General features: G+C 44.7%; 1 protein-coding gene and 1 long non-coding RNA gene across 6 annotated transcripts; both read left to right on the forward strand.

The window, feature by feature from the left end:
• The first annotated feature begins 440 nt into the window (after positions 1 to 440).
• On the forward strand, positions 441 to 4,106 carry LOC101784689. Of its 5 annotated transcripts, none has more exons than XR_002677029.1 (4): positions 441 to 579; positions 831 to 2,121; positions 2,206 to 2,303; positions 2,732 to 4,106. It is a non-coding gene; the product is annotated as an uncharacterized LOC101784689 (long non-coding RNA). The 5 variants fall into 5 exon arrangements; XR_002677028.1 differs by having other exon boundaries at positions 3,715 to 4,106; XR_002677027.1 differs by having other exon boundaries at positions 831 to 887; positions 2,001 to 2,121; positions 2,206 to 4,106.
• Positions 4,107 to 4,424: 318 nt separating this feature from the next.
• LOC101785637 lies at positions 4,425 to 11,898 on the forward strand. The gene is made up of 3 exons (XM_022825293.1): positions 4,425 to 5,324; positions 5,357 to 5,947; positions 10,564 to 11,898. The coding sequence occupies exons 1-3, from the start codon at positions 4,641 to 4,643 to the stop codon at positions 11,896 to 11,898; spliced, it is 2,610 nt and encodes an 869-aa protein (XP_022681028.1). The 5' UTR covers positions 4,425 to 4,640.
• The last annotated feature ends 2,230 nt before the right edge of the window (positions 11,899 to 14,128 follow it).

Consider the following 14,128-nt stretch of genomic DNA (forward strand, 5'->3'; position numbering starts at 1 on the left):
CGATATTCATCGGCGCCAAGACTGTAGTAGGGTTACGGCCAACCATTTATCCGAGATTTCAGCTGGGCTGAGGCGGGTCGTGCCACCGTTTATGGCCCACGAGCCAAATGGGCTAGGCCGTGCCGGGCCAGCCCATCGGCTGAGGTAGCAGTCCAGGCCCGACCCGTGGTGTAGGCTGGGCCGGCTCGGCCTACAAAGCTGTCGTGCTTGGACGGGTCAAAATGTCGTGTCGTGGGCCAGCCAACAGGCCGCGGGCCAAATGGCCATATATAGGTTTACTCCTCAGGCGACTGAGGATTTGTTTATGCATCAGTCGACGCTGTGAACCGTCCGATCGGAGCTGAACGTGTGAGATTGTAATCGGCCGCCGCCTGTGTCAGTTGTTTGTGCCCTTTGTAGTCGGTGTTAAAATGTTATCGGGTTTGGGCTGAATGGTTGATACTCCACTCGCTGTCTCCCTCCCTGTCATTTCTTGACTGAGCTGTGCGGAGGCGAAACGGGCGGAGACGGTGAGGCCTGGGATTCGGCGGCTTGTCTGCCTCGATAACGACGGTAGGTTTCCGGCGAGGTCTTCTCGAGGTTGGTCTCTTCTTCTCTCCGTCTTTCCTTTCTCGGTTCTGTTGTTTGATGCGAGGGGAGGCGCAGAAGTCGGCTGTTGAGATCTCCCCGTCATCGCCTAACCACTGTCCTGCCTCTCCCAAATGCTGACCAGGCCTGTAGCCGCCTGGGGAATTATAACGTTGTGTTCGATTTGTGCCAGTAAAGGTCCATGTGTGCTGTGTTCATCGATTTTTTATGATTTATCATTCATGTGTATGTCTTGTGTGCAGTCAACTGGGAGATGTGTTGGGGACTTGGGGTCTTCAGGTGTGCCAGATCCGCACCAGGTATTCTATGGAATCCCCATTCGTTTTCTGTCATTGATTTTTGTTATTCACATTTGATTTAATCACATTTGATTTAGCTTCAATCAGTTTGGACTTCGTGATTCTGTGTTGTAATGTTTTGATTTAGGCATATAAGGTTTCCTCGTGGGCTATGTTGTGTCTGACAGTTAGCCTTATTAGGGTTTAGTTTGGGGAATCATAGTCTCCTATTGTCTGATATGTTCTCAATTATGATTCAGTTTTTGTTATTTGTGGTATACTATTTTCCAATTTTGAGCTCAATTTGGATATTGATCTGATAATGGCTAATTTGTTGCCTCTAAGGGTTCTGACTTTTGACTTGGGGATATATGCTCTGTTAATTACAGGTTAGAGCTCTATTAGGTCCCCATTAGCTTCACATTTGTGGTCAATGTACCTTTCTGTGTTGTGACATCCAGAGCGCACTACAAGAATTTGTGTTCAATGTACCTGTTTGTTTGAAATTCCCCCTCGTGAGATCGCCCCTTTTCCAGTTCACCTTCTTGGTGAGATCATCAACCTATCTTTTCTGTCCTTTCTCATTTCGGATTTGATTGGTTCTTCTCAATTTAGTCATGCCTTTTGCTTTTGTTGTCCCCTGCTGTTTGGAGTTCACTGATGTCATGTTTTCTGCTTCCCATTTGTGTTCTGTTTTTTTTCTTTTCCATCTGTCCATTGCTGTCACCTGCATCTCCTTGCAGAACTGTGATTAGAACTAGGATAATTTAGGGATTACATTCTTTTTATGGCCAAAATGATTTTAAGGTTGCTTTGTCTTCTTTTTATTCTCTTGCTATCTTGTACATGTCTTGCGAATCAGGTGCTTTAAATGTTTTTCCATTTATGTTTTAAATATGTAAGTGGAGATGAGTATGATCCTTTGGATTTTGCCTTCATCATGGCTAAGGGTGGACACGAGCTTCACTTGAATAGCAGGATAGCAGCACGGATACCCTTCTTTCCATGGGAAGTCTGTAGGCCAGCCACATGGTCCCTACATTCCTTTTCAGAGCCGTAGCCTTACTCCTCTTCCATTATTTTTTCTAAATCACAAAGTTACTGGCTTATTTTTGTTTTTTTTTTTGTCTGGAGAAAAAAGAGCTTTGGTGTTCTAGAAAATAGGGCAGAGAGGAAGGGATGGGCTGTGGCAGATGGCAATTGTGGAGCTGCTGGAAACAGGTATATGCAGTCATATAACATGCCTTGATAGCAGGTATAAAATTTGATGGTTTTTCCTTGTAATTTTATAGTATTGCCATGGTTTGGCATAATGAAGAACTCTGAACTTCCATTTTAGGGTCTGCTGATCTATCATCTAGAACTGCATCTAGTTTGTTAAAGTCTGCAACAATAATGAGGGTGCTTTCCATCTCTGTGAGGAGTGCTTCGACTTCGGTATGTAGGAAAAATTGATTTCGTCAATATTGGAAAATAGTTGCAATATCAACTGGTATATTTCAAGTGCAATGTGTTTCCCTTTCAATGGTATCTAGAGTAATTTCTACCAACAAGACTGAACTATGTATTATCTACCACTTTTTATCAGGTTTTGATTGTCAAGTACTGTTTTCTTGCTTTATTGTTCAGGGTCGACAGAAGCCCGCTATATGTACACATATGATCCTGGGTGTTTTTCCATCTCCGGGACTATACTATCTTTTTATAATATCAGTTGTACACTAAGTACAAGAATAAAGATGATGAAATATTAATAATAAATAATTTGGACTAGGATTACACCATGGCATAGCATCATAATTTTGGTGCATTTTGTTATTTTTTCTGTATTGTGCATGACCTATGTTTTTCTGCCAAAACTGCAGGTATAATGTGTTTACTGTTCCTTCCAGCTTGCTTGTCTAGTGTATATACATGGGATGGCATGTCTTTGTTCATTTGTGTTGTCAGAGGTTTCAGTCACCTTTTCTTATGTTTACGAGCTGTAATTCAAGTCCAAACTATCCTACTCCCATAAAAATTTAGGAGTTGACCACAAATCTGCTATATGTAACTGTGTAAAACCAGGCCAGCTTGCCAAGAAATTCATAGTATTCTAAGCTTATGGGTTCACAATGTTCTGCACTAGTCTTGAATTTACTTTTGGTAGAAACTGACATGGTAAATCAAGTATTAAGTTATCTACTTGCAGTACATTGATTGATCTAGATTATGTGTCATAGTAAAAGAATGGAGCTAATAATATATGAGCTGAAGATTGTATCGATTTTAATATGAAATTGCAAACAATTACACCATGATGTACCATCCTAAGTTTTCTGTTATGTTAATATAAATTTGTAATTGTGCATCAGTGTGACAGTTAAGACTTAAGGGGCTAGAGTTACACGGCTTGCTGATTGCATTCTGTTTGTGGTGAACTCATCACCATGGTCAATATTTTATTGTCTAGGTTAGAACAAAATTGTGGCTATTATATTCATATTTCACTTCATTTTCCTATAGGATTCTTCATCATTTTAATATTTTCTTATACCTTTCTTTTATGAACTGAGTGAGGCCTAGTGTAAGGTGTTGACATGAACTGGGTTGTGCTGTGTTTTTTTCCAATTATGATCTAGGTCAAGTCAAATCTTTTGACTTAGATATGTTCATTCACATGTTAACTGAAGCTAAATTAACTGGCAGTTCAGTAATTGAGATCAATGCTATTAATAATAGGTTTAGAACACAATGATCAGATCTAATGTTTTTGCAGCTTGCTACTGTTCAGTATTAAGTTATCTCAAATACAGTTAACTAATTGAGATCAATGCAGTACTCTTATCCTTAATTTTTTGAGTTGCAGGCTTTCACACAGATAAGACTTGATCGTTGAACTTGTGCTTCACCAATTTGATCATGTGGTTCTCACTGATATAGGTATATGAAGTTGCCCAACAAGCACACATGAATACATGATTTTTGTCTGTTTGTTGCCTTCAACCAGTAGCTTTAAAGTTTAGTCCAAAACTCAAAACAGATCTACATTTCACATATGTAGGTCATGTTTTGCGTACAACTTGGGCAAAAATTTACTATTTTTTATGTTACATTTGTCAAAAACATAGTAATTATTTTAATGTTTTTAAGATGTTCATGTTCCTGTAATTTTTACGTTTGCACGAATGTAAAATTCTGTGTTGAATTTGCTGTAATAACTCAAATCAGTTTGATTTTGTGCACGCGTGTTCAATTGTATCTACTGTGAGCAACGGTTACAGGCCAAAAATGAAGCTGCCCAATCTATTCAATTGAAAGCTGGCTGTGTTGTTTTTCTTTTGGGTGAGTAAGTGGGCTGTGTTGTTCCCTATAGATGGGCTATATTATTGTGAAAATTTACCGATCCTACAATTTTCTGGACTGGATTTGATCAGCCCAGCAACGTATAGCGTTGAAGGGCCCGCAACACAGCTAGTGGATCTGTTAACGGGGTGTCTGGTGGGATTTGTACAGGTTTGATCAGGTAGCGTTAGATGTGTATCGAACGGCTAGGACTGGTGACTGACGGATAAGCAATCCGTCAGTCACCTGACGCGGAGACAGACCCCTTCTTCAATCCTTGTCGACTTTGCCCCTGGATTTCAGTACAAGGATTGTTGTGTGGCTGCTTGGCATTGCCCTATCCACCCGAGGGCAAGTGGGCAACATGATAGAGATCACTACTAGATGCCCTATCCACCCGAGGGTAACACGAATACGACAGAGAGCTGAAAGAGCCTGGAAGATCTTATAATGGAATTCATCATACATGGTAAGATTAAAATGGGGACGCCATTGCTCTGGCTCGTGCTCTTCTCCTCCTCCCTGACCTTCACCACCTGTGCCGGCCTCCGCCTCGAGCTCACCCACCTCGATGCCAACTGCACCGTCGAGGAGCGCATGCGCCGTGCCATGGCGCGGACCCGCCATCAGCTGGCGTGGACGGACGCGGTGTCCGCACCCGTTCACTGGGTGAGGTCGCAGTACATCGCCGAGTATCCCATCGGCGACCCGCCGCAGCAGGCCGAGGCCATCATCGACACCGGCAGCAACCTCATGTGGACGCAGTGCTCCGGCTGCCGCTCATCATCTACTAGTTGCTTCAGCCAAGGCCTCTCCATCTACGACCCCTCCCAGTCGCGCACGGCCCATCAGCCCGTGGCCTGCGGCGACGCGGCGTGCTCCCTCGGCTCCGAGACGCGGTGCGCGGGTGATGGCCAGGCGTGCGGTGTCTTCACCTCCTACGGCGCCGGCACCATCACCGGGCTCCTCCGCACCGAGGAGTTCACGTTCGGGTCGGAGAAGGTGACCCTCGACTTCGGGTGCATCACCGCGACGAGGATCACGCCGGGCTCCCTGGACGGCGCGTCCGGGATCATCGGGCTCGGCAGGGGCGGGCTGTCGCTCGTCTCCCAGCTCCGCGACACCACGTTCTCCTGACGCCCTACTCAACCGACACCGTCGACCAGAGCCACCTCTTCGTCGGCTCGTCGGCCGGCCCGAGCCCCGGGAACAACGCGCCGGTGACGTCCGTGCCGTTCGTCGAGAGCCCCAACGGGGACCCCTTCAGCACGAGCACGTTCTACTACCTGCCCCTCACCGGCATCACCGTCGGCGGGACCTCGCTCGACGTCCCCGCGGCGGCGTTCGGCCTCCGGCAGGTCTCGTCGGGGGACTGGGCGGTGACGCTGATCGACTCGGGCTCCCCGTTCACGAGGGTCGTCGACGTGGCGTACCAGGCGCTGAGGGACGAGCTGGCGTGGCAGCTGGGCGCCAGCCTCGTGCCGCCGCCGGTCGGGATGAGAGGGTTGGACTTGTGCGTGGCGCGGGGAGACGCCGGCAAGCTGGTGCCGCCGCTGGTGCTGCGCTTCGGGAGCGGCGGCGGCGGCGGCGGGGATTTGGTGGTGCCGCCGGAGAATTACTGGGGGGGCCTGGACGACGCCACGGCGTGCATGATGGTGTTCAGCTCGTCGGATGAGACGACCATCATCGGCAACTACATGCAGCAGGACGTGCACCTGCTCTACGACCTCGGCAATGGCGTGCTCTCCTTCCAGACGGTGGACTGCAGCTCCATGTGATGATTTGTATGGTCACGGCAGCCGGCCATACGTAGAGAGAGTACACCTGCTTGTATGTGTGCACATTGCACACCATATGCACGTCACCACGTCTACTAAAAAAACATGTCCGTGCATCGCAACGAAAAAAAACCCCCCTCATATACCCCCTTCCTAATAAACATGCATTGTCAAGGACTCAAGTGATGAGTTGATTTATGATCCACGTCAATTATTTACAAAATGTGCTTCAAATTCATGCGCAAGCTGCGCTTATTTATTTTAGATAGACAAGAGTAAAAAGGGGAAAAAATTGAAGTCAAGGTTGTTGTGCCATGTTCAAAATTTCAGCCGAAATGAAATTTTGGTCTTTCCGGTGATGATCAAAATTACTTTTTGCCCGAACTTCGCTCTCTTCATCGAAAAATGCACTTTTAGTCCAAATTTTGGCCTAAATTTCGCAAAATTCAGTATTTTTTATGGGAACAGAAAAATTGAAAAAAACAAAATCCCAATCCGTTGGGACAGAGATCCTAGATGTATCATTTTTCAATATCGGACATAAGATCGTACCATAGAATCATAACTCGAATATATATACTTAGATAAAATCAAAACAATGACAATTAGTGTATTCTCGATCTCACACAACTCTTTAGAGTCTAGAGAAACCTTTCAATTTGAATATGATGAGATATACAAAGGGTTATTCATGGCGATGGGAATTATTAGTTGGAGAGTTGCTTTGCAATCGCACAACATACTTTTTCGCAGATTCTCTTTGGATGTTTTTACTCAAATGTCAATTTAAATTTTCTAGATACATAGTTTCATAACATATACCTTTGGATTAAAAAAGTCAAAATAACTTATAATTTAGAATGGAAGGAAAGGATAAAAGAAAAACACTTGATTCGCACATGGCAGCCACAAGGCAAAGGTTACAAACATGGAGCTGAGCGTGACGGCACTCACGCTGACAAGGAGCCCGCTGTGCTACACAGCCTACAGAAATTGCAACTCCACAGCCAATGGTTTCGTAGAGGTAAACTACTCCTCGGTGAATGGTGAGGCAGCTGAGATGTTTCCCTCCAGCTTCACACGCCAGACGCCCAGACGCGGCTTTGACCCTGCAGATGAAGCTCCGGGCATTGCGCGTCTTTCGAAATGTGTCATACTGTCAAGGAGAACAAGGTACGGTACGTGACGAGCACTGAGCTTTCTCTTGTATTTTCTCAGAAGCTGCCTGACACGAAACCACCAGTCCTGCAGGCTCTGGAAACTTGAAATTAAGATCCAACCTCTTGTATCTAAAGTCGGTCCTAGCATTCACCTTGACGTGCGACTGTTTGCGTCACACGTTCAAAGCTTGGCTAGTACTAATGCATAGAAGAAGCTAAACAACATATAATGTGTCTACCTGACTTGATATGTGTCAAAAAATAAGAGAATTGTCCACATTTCACATTTTGGTTCTGACTGGCTGTTAAATTAATAATAGCTTAATATGATATCAAAGCCAAAGTTTCAGTCATATCTGGTAAAACTTAATAAAATATTGGCAGCCTACTAATTAATGTTTCTGAACCCGAGGCTTAAAAAAGCCTACAATTGATAAGCTTAAGCTTTTGTGGCATAGTAGTTCAATACCATGAGCAACTCTCAAGATTTGTGATGATTCGTGTGCACGAACCTAGCTCATAAGTTATTTTTTTGCTTGCCATGTCATTTAATCATCAAAGAAAAGGAAAAAAACAAAACTCAATCAAGGACAAATTTGCAGCCATGTAATAATTTTGAATGGACATCAACCATTTTTTTTTTGGGAAATCTGATTATGTTGAAATTTGGAGGGTAAGTCTGTGGATTTTCCATGGACTTGGCAAAGGATTGTGACGCATAGACTTAGAAGGTCAAGTCAATATATAAATGCTACCTACACCTTGATAGAAATGGCCAATTGCATTATTTTCATGTGTAATTATACTAAATCTAATAAAGCATGTAAATGGACTTTTATATATAGATATTGCTAAATATGAATTTCAATTCAACGACAAAATAATTAATAATAAGGAAAAAGTATAAATCACTCCGTTGGGAAAAGGAATCCGTTTGGTACCCTCTCCCTTATTTTGAGACTTCACGATTAGCTAACTAAATAAGTTGGAGGCGAATTGTTGTGATTTTTCAAATTCAACAACAAAAGCATTAATAATAAGGAAAAAGTCTAAATCACTCCCCTCAAGTATAGCCAAAGACTGAATAACCCCCTAAAGTATTTCTTGGTCAGTTTTCCCCCTAAATTATGCAATTTGGTTCAATTTACCCCCTTTATCTTTTTTTTCCATGCACAAGTGGAGTCTTAAGTTAAAATTTTGCAAGATAATAGCAGATATCATAAGATGTGTGAAAAAAATATATCATGATTTGTTTATCATTATTTTGACAAGGTAGGATGTTTAATAATAGATTTTTCTTTAGTATACAAAATTATATGAAAAATAATGATAAAAAATTTATAATATATTTTTTAAATGTAGATCTGATGTCCAGTATCACCCTGCAGAATCTCAAATTAAAATTCAACTTGTGTATGGAGGTGGAGGAATAAAAGGAACAAATTATATTATGAGGTAAGTTGAACCAAATAGTATAGTTTAGGGGGTAAATTGAACCAAAAGATAGTTTAGGGGTAATTTGGAGGTTCGCTATATTTGAGGGAAGTAATTTGGATTTTTTTCCTAATAATATTGAAATAAATCTAAGTAGGCATGACTCTTAAAAACATGGCATCTGAATTGTTCAGTTAAAAACTTTTAGCCATGTAGCTCACCTGAGGTCAGGCGAACATGGTTCATTCTAAAAGAGATGCGTGACTTAATCTGCATGATACAATCAACTTCACTGACGATCATGTAATTATTAATATGACAAAATATTTCATTAATCCTGTAAAATCTTGTGTTGATCTAATACATTTTTTTTAAAAAAAAATCAAATTTACCGAGCAATCTGTAATTAATGCATACACTTTCAGTTGCAGTGATGTCCTCAATTGGACATTTTGTCAAGCAATCTTTATGTATTCATTAATTCCTCACTCATCACGATGTTATAAATACACTTAACCTCCGTGTACATCTCATAATGCACGCACTGGCACTCTCACACACACAAGTAAGGGCGGAGCTTAGTGAGGACTAACAGGGGCCATTCATCTTCTATCTCTAACCTCGATCTACTTTCAAGCTTCAATGTATGTAAATTTATAGGAGAGGCTCCATGACTCTAGCAACAGTAGGAGGAGCTTGAGCCCCATTCACCCTGGTGCTAGATCCTCCCCTAATTAAAGATTAGGTATGAAAATGGCGATCCCTGTTTTGAGTAGTTCCTAATCTTTGAGGTGCCGGCCCCTCCTCAACGTCGGATCAAGCTCCACGACTGCACACCACGCCAAAGAGTTCAAGTATGATAAAAATGGCGAGACGACCTTTGCTCTAGCTCGCGCCCTCTTGTGGGCCCCTAATAATAGCTTAATATGATATCAAAGCCAAAGTTTCAGTCATATCTGATAATTCTTAATAAACAATTGCAATGAAGCCTACTAAAGTTTTCTGTATCCGAGAAAGCCTACGATAGGGGGAGCGCCATACCATAAATGATTTTTCTCATATTTTTTCATAAGCTTATTAAGTTTTTCGGGCATAGTAGTTCAATACCATGAGGAACTCTCATAAGTTATTGTTTTACTTGCCATGCCATTTAATCATCAAAGAAAAGTAAAAAAACTAAAAATCAAGGAAAATTTTGCATCCATGTAATAATTTTGGATGGACATCAACAATTTTTTCTAGGAAATCTGATTATGTTGAAATTTGGAGGATGAGTCTGTGGATTTCCATGGACTTGGCAAAGGATTGTGACACGTAGACTTAGAAGGTCAAGTCAATTGCCTCCAAAATGCTACCTACACCTTGATAGCAATAGACAATTACATAATTTTCATTAGTAATTACTAAACCTGACTAAGCATGGAAAACGGCCTTTTTTATATATAGATATTGCTAAATATGATTTTCATTTAAAGAATAAAGCATTAATATCAAATACGAATCTAAGTTGGCATGACTCTTAAAAACATGACATGCGAATTGTTCAGTTAAAAACTTTTAGCCATGTAGCTCAACTGAGGTCAGGTGAACATGGTTCATTCCAAAAGAGATGCAGTGATACGATCAACTTCACTGGCAATCATGTAATAATTAATATGGCAAAAAATATTTCATTACCCCGTAAAATCTTGTGTCGATTATTTTTTTAAAAAATTATATTTACTGAGCAATACCTTTGTTTCAAATTGTAAGTCGACTTTTCTAGATAATATATATATCTAGTAAAAATTATGTATGTAGAAAAGTTAAAACGGTCGACAATTTGAAACGGAGGGAGTCCAATGTCCAGTTACACTAATTCGACATTTTGTCGATCTTTATTTATCATCCATTAATTCCCCACTTATCAGGATGTGTTATAAATATACGCTTAACCTCCCTCTACATATCACAATGCACACGCTCACACACGAACACAAAACCCAAAAGAATTCACGCTAGATCAAAATGGAGAGACCTTTGCTCTGGCTCGCGCTCTTGTGCGCCTCCCTGATGCCGTTCCCCACAAACTGCGCCGGCATCCACCTCGAGCTCACTCACGTCGACGCCAAGGAGAAGTGCACCATCGAGGAGCGCTTGCGCCGCGCCACCGAGCGCACCCACCGCCGTCTGGCCTCCATGATGGGCGGGGTGACGGCGCCCGTCCACTGGGCTGGGGCGACGCAGTACATCGCCGAGTACCTCATCGGCGACCCGCCGCAGCGCGCCGAGGCCATCATCGACACTGGCAGCAACCTCGTCTGGACGCAGTGCTCTCTTTGCCGCCGCACCAGCTGCTTTCACCAGAACCTTCCTTACTATGATCCCTCCCAGTCGAGCAGCGTCCGTGCCGTGGCATGCGATGACTCCGCTTGCCACTTCGGCTCGGAGACCCAGTGCAACGGCAAGGCGTGCGCCGTCAACACCAGCTACGGCGCCGGCGACATCTTGGGGCTCCTCGGCACCGAGACGTTCACGTTTGGGTCTGAGAACGTGAGCCTCGCGTTCGGGTGCATCGACTCGAACGAGCTGACTCCAGGGTCCCTGAACAACGCGTCTGGTATCATCGGGCTCGGCCGGGGCAACCTGTCACTCGTCTCCCAGCTCGGCGACACCAAGTTCTCCTACTGCCTCACGCCCTACTTCAGCGATGCCGTCAACACGAGCCACCTGTTCGTCGGCGCGTCCGCCGACCTGAGCGGCGGCGGCGCGCCGGTGACGTCCGTGCCGTTCGTCAAGAACCCGAACGACGACCTGTACGGCACGTTCTACTTCCTGCCCCTCGCCGGGATCACGGTGGGGGAGGCCAAGCTCGACGTCCCCGCGGCGGCGTTCGACCTCCGGGAGGTCGCGCCGGGGCGGTGGGCCGGCACGTTAATCGACTCCGGCGCCCCGTTCACGAGGCTCGTCGACGTGGCGTACCAGGCGCTGAGGGCGGAGCTGGCGCGGCAGCTGGGCGACAGCGTCGTGCCGCTGCCGGCCGGGGTAGAAGGGTTCGACCTGTGCGTGGCCGTGGCGCAGGGGGACGCCGGCAAGCTGGTGCCGCCGCTGGTGCTGCACTTTGGAAGCGGCGGCGGCGCTTTGTCGGACCTGGTGGTGCCGCCGGAGAACTACTGGGCGCCCGTGGACGAGGCCACGGCGTGCATGGTGGTGTTCAGCGCGGCGCGGCCGAACGCGACGCTGCCGATGAACGAGACGACCGTCATCGGCAACTACATGCAGCAGAATATGCACCTGCTCTACGACCTCGGCAACGGCGTTCTCTCCTTCCAGCAGGCGGACTGCAGTTCCATGTGATGACGTGGGGCGAAGCCGGCTTAGGACGGCATCGGGGTCAACACCATTAGGGGCCGGAGTCGTCACCGTTGTGGAACAACACGAAACAGTAGTTTCTTATTGGGTTTGCAAAAAATCGTCGGAGCAGCGAACGCCGACAATCGTCGAGTCAAATAACCGTATGCTCCTGCATGGATATGACACCGTACTACTAGTAAAAAAAATAATAAAATTGAAATTTCACTTTTATTTTATACAAACTGCTAAATCTGTATAACTTTGATTGCTCTAATTATTATATAGTCGAGCCTCACCATAATATTTATTCTTGATACACATTGATGTATTTATTCTTGATTTATCTTTTCATTTGTATAGAATTAGACTATATAACCTAGTCTCTGGATAGATAGGCATCCTAAAAATAAAATACAAGCATTTTTTTTATTCGGCTGCCACGCTAAGGATCATGCATGGTCAAAGGGTTTATTTGAATGAAAAAGTTAAGTATTTGTTATGTTAAAAAGGGTTAAAAATAAAAAAACTGCTAGGGTTGGGGTTGGAGTCAGGGAGTGGCGAGTAAAGAGGGGTGTGGTCGCGTGGGTTATTGCTTTATTAGTAGACCAGAAGCGAGGGCTTTTCTTGGGCGCTCCTATACATCTTCCGTGCGATAGAAACATCTGTCATCGCACGGCCCACCCACGGCCGATCAGTCAGCACCATGGCCCACCAACCGTGGCCTACCATGCATGAAGCATGCAGCACTGCGCAGCAGGAGGGAGGGCAGGCTGACACTGACAGCCAACAACATGTAGCCCAGGTTCAAGGTGGCAGGTACGCTTTACCACTTTTATTTTTCTTTAAATGAATATAATCAAAACATTTTAAGTATCAGATTCAACATTTTTTCAAATTAAATTCAACATTTGGAGTAAACTAGTTCAACATTTATATGAAAATGTTGAGTTAGTTCATCTAAAATATTGAGTTCGTTCATCTAAAGTGTTGAGTTTTAAAGAATAATAAAATATTTCAAATACTAAATTCAATATTTGTAGTAAACTAGTTCAACATTTATATGAAAATGTTGAAGTAACATATATAACATGTTGAGTTAGTTCATCTTAAATGTTGAGTTTTTTTTAAAATAAAATATTTTAAATATTAGATTCAACATTTTTTCAAACTAAATTAATTAGTTCAAATTATATGAAAAATGTTGAAGTAATGTATGTAAAATGTTGAGTTAGTTTAGTAAAAATGTTGAGTTTGAAAAAAATAAAAAATATATTCACATTGGATCTTGTTAGATTAATTCTTCGCAACACAGTGGTTTAAACGGATTGTAAAAATAGTACACGGTTCGTGAGAAAAACACGATTTAAGTTTGAAAAAACCAAAAGGCACTTGGTCCCATCCAGGCCAACCGTGGAGCGACACGTGCAAACCAACCCTTCCCCAAAGGCTGCTGGCTGCCCGCCTCTTTTTGTTGAAAGCGGCTGCCCGCCTCTTTGATGCGCGCTGCGCGCTCAGTCCGCTGCACGTGGAGGAAGTAATCAAATCCGACGTTTGGGAGAGGCAGCACGAATCAAATCCGACGTTTGACATTTTTCTTCCGGAAGATGTATAGGATTTCCACTTTTCTTTCACTAGAGCCTGTTTGGGAGCACTCCACTTCAGAAAAACCAGCTCCACTTCACCAGCTCCACACTTTCCTAGCTCCACTTCACCAACTTCAAAAAAATATGGAGCTGCTGCACGTGTTTGGCTAATGGCAGTGCTCCAGCTCAAAAAACATGAGCACTTGTTGTGAATGGTCTATTTTACCCTTTGTAAACGGATCCACATGTCATACTCTTCTATTTTCTCCTCTCCTCTTCTCTTCTCAGTTTTTGAAGGTAGGACATGCAGACGAGGCGCAGCTGGCGCCAGTGCTCTCCGGTGGGCACCTGGCCCGAGGAGCTCGCCCCCGGCAGCGCCGCCGTGGGGGAGCTCGCCCCCGGCCGGCCCGCGCCCCGGCCGTGCCGCTGCGGGGGAGCTCGCCCGCCGGCCCGCGCCGCCGTGGGGGAGCTCGTCCCCGGCCGGCCCGCGCCCCGGTCGTGCCGCCGCGGGGGAGCTCGCCCGCCGGCCCGCGCCCCGACCGCGTCGCCGTGGGGGAGCTCGCCCCCGGCCGGCCTGCGCCCCGTGGGAGAAGAAACGGAGACGACAGGAGATAGAAAAATCGAACCGGTAACTTGTGTAACCAGTAGCA

The sequence above is a fragment of the Setaria italica genome, chromosome III (genome assembly GCF_000263155.2).
Source record: "Setaria italica strain Yugu1 chromosome III, Setaria_italica_v2.0, whole genome shotgun sequence".
Taxonomy (NCBI): Eukaryota; Viridiplantae; Streptophyta; class Magnoliopsida; order Poales; family Poaceae; genus Setaria; species Setaria italica.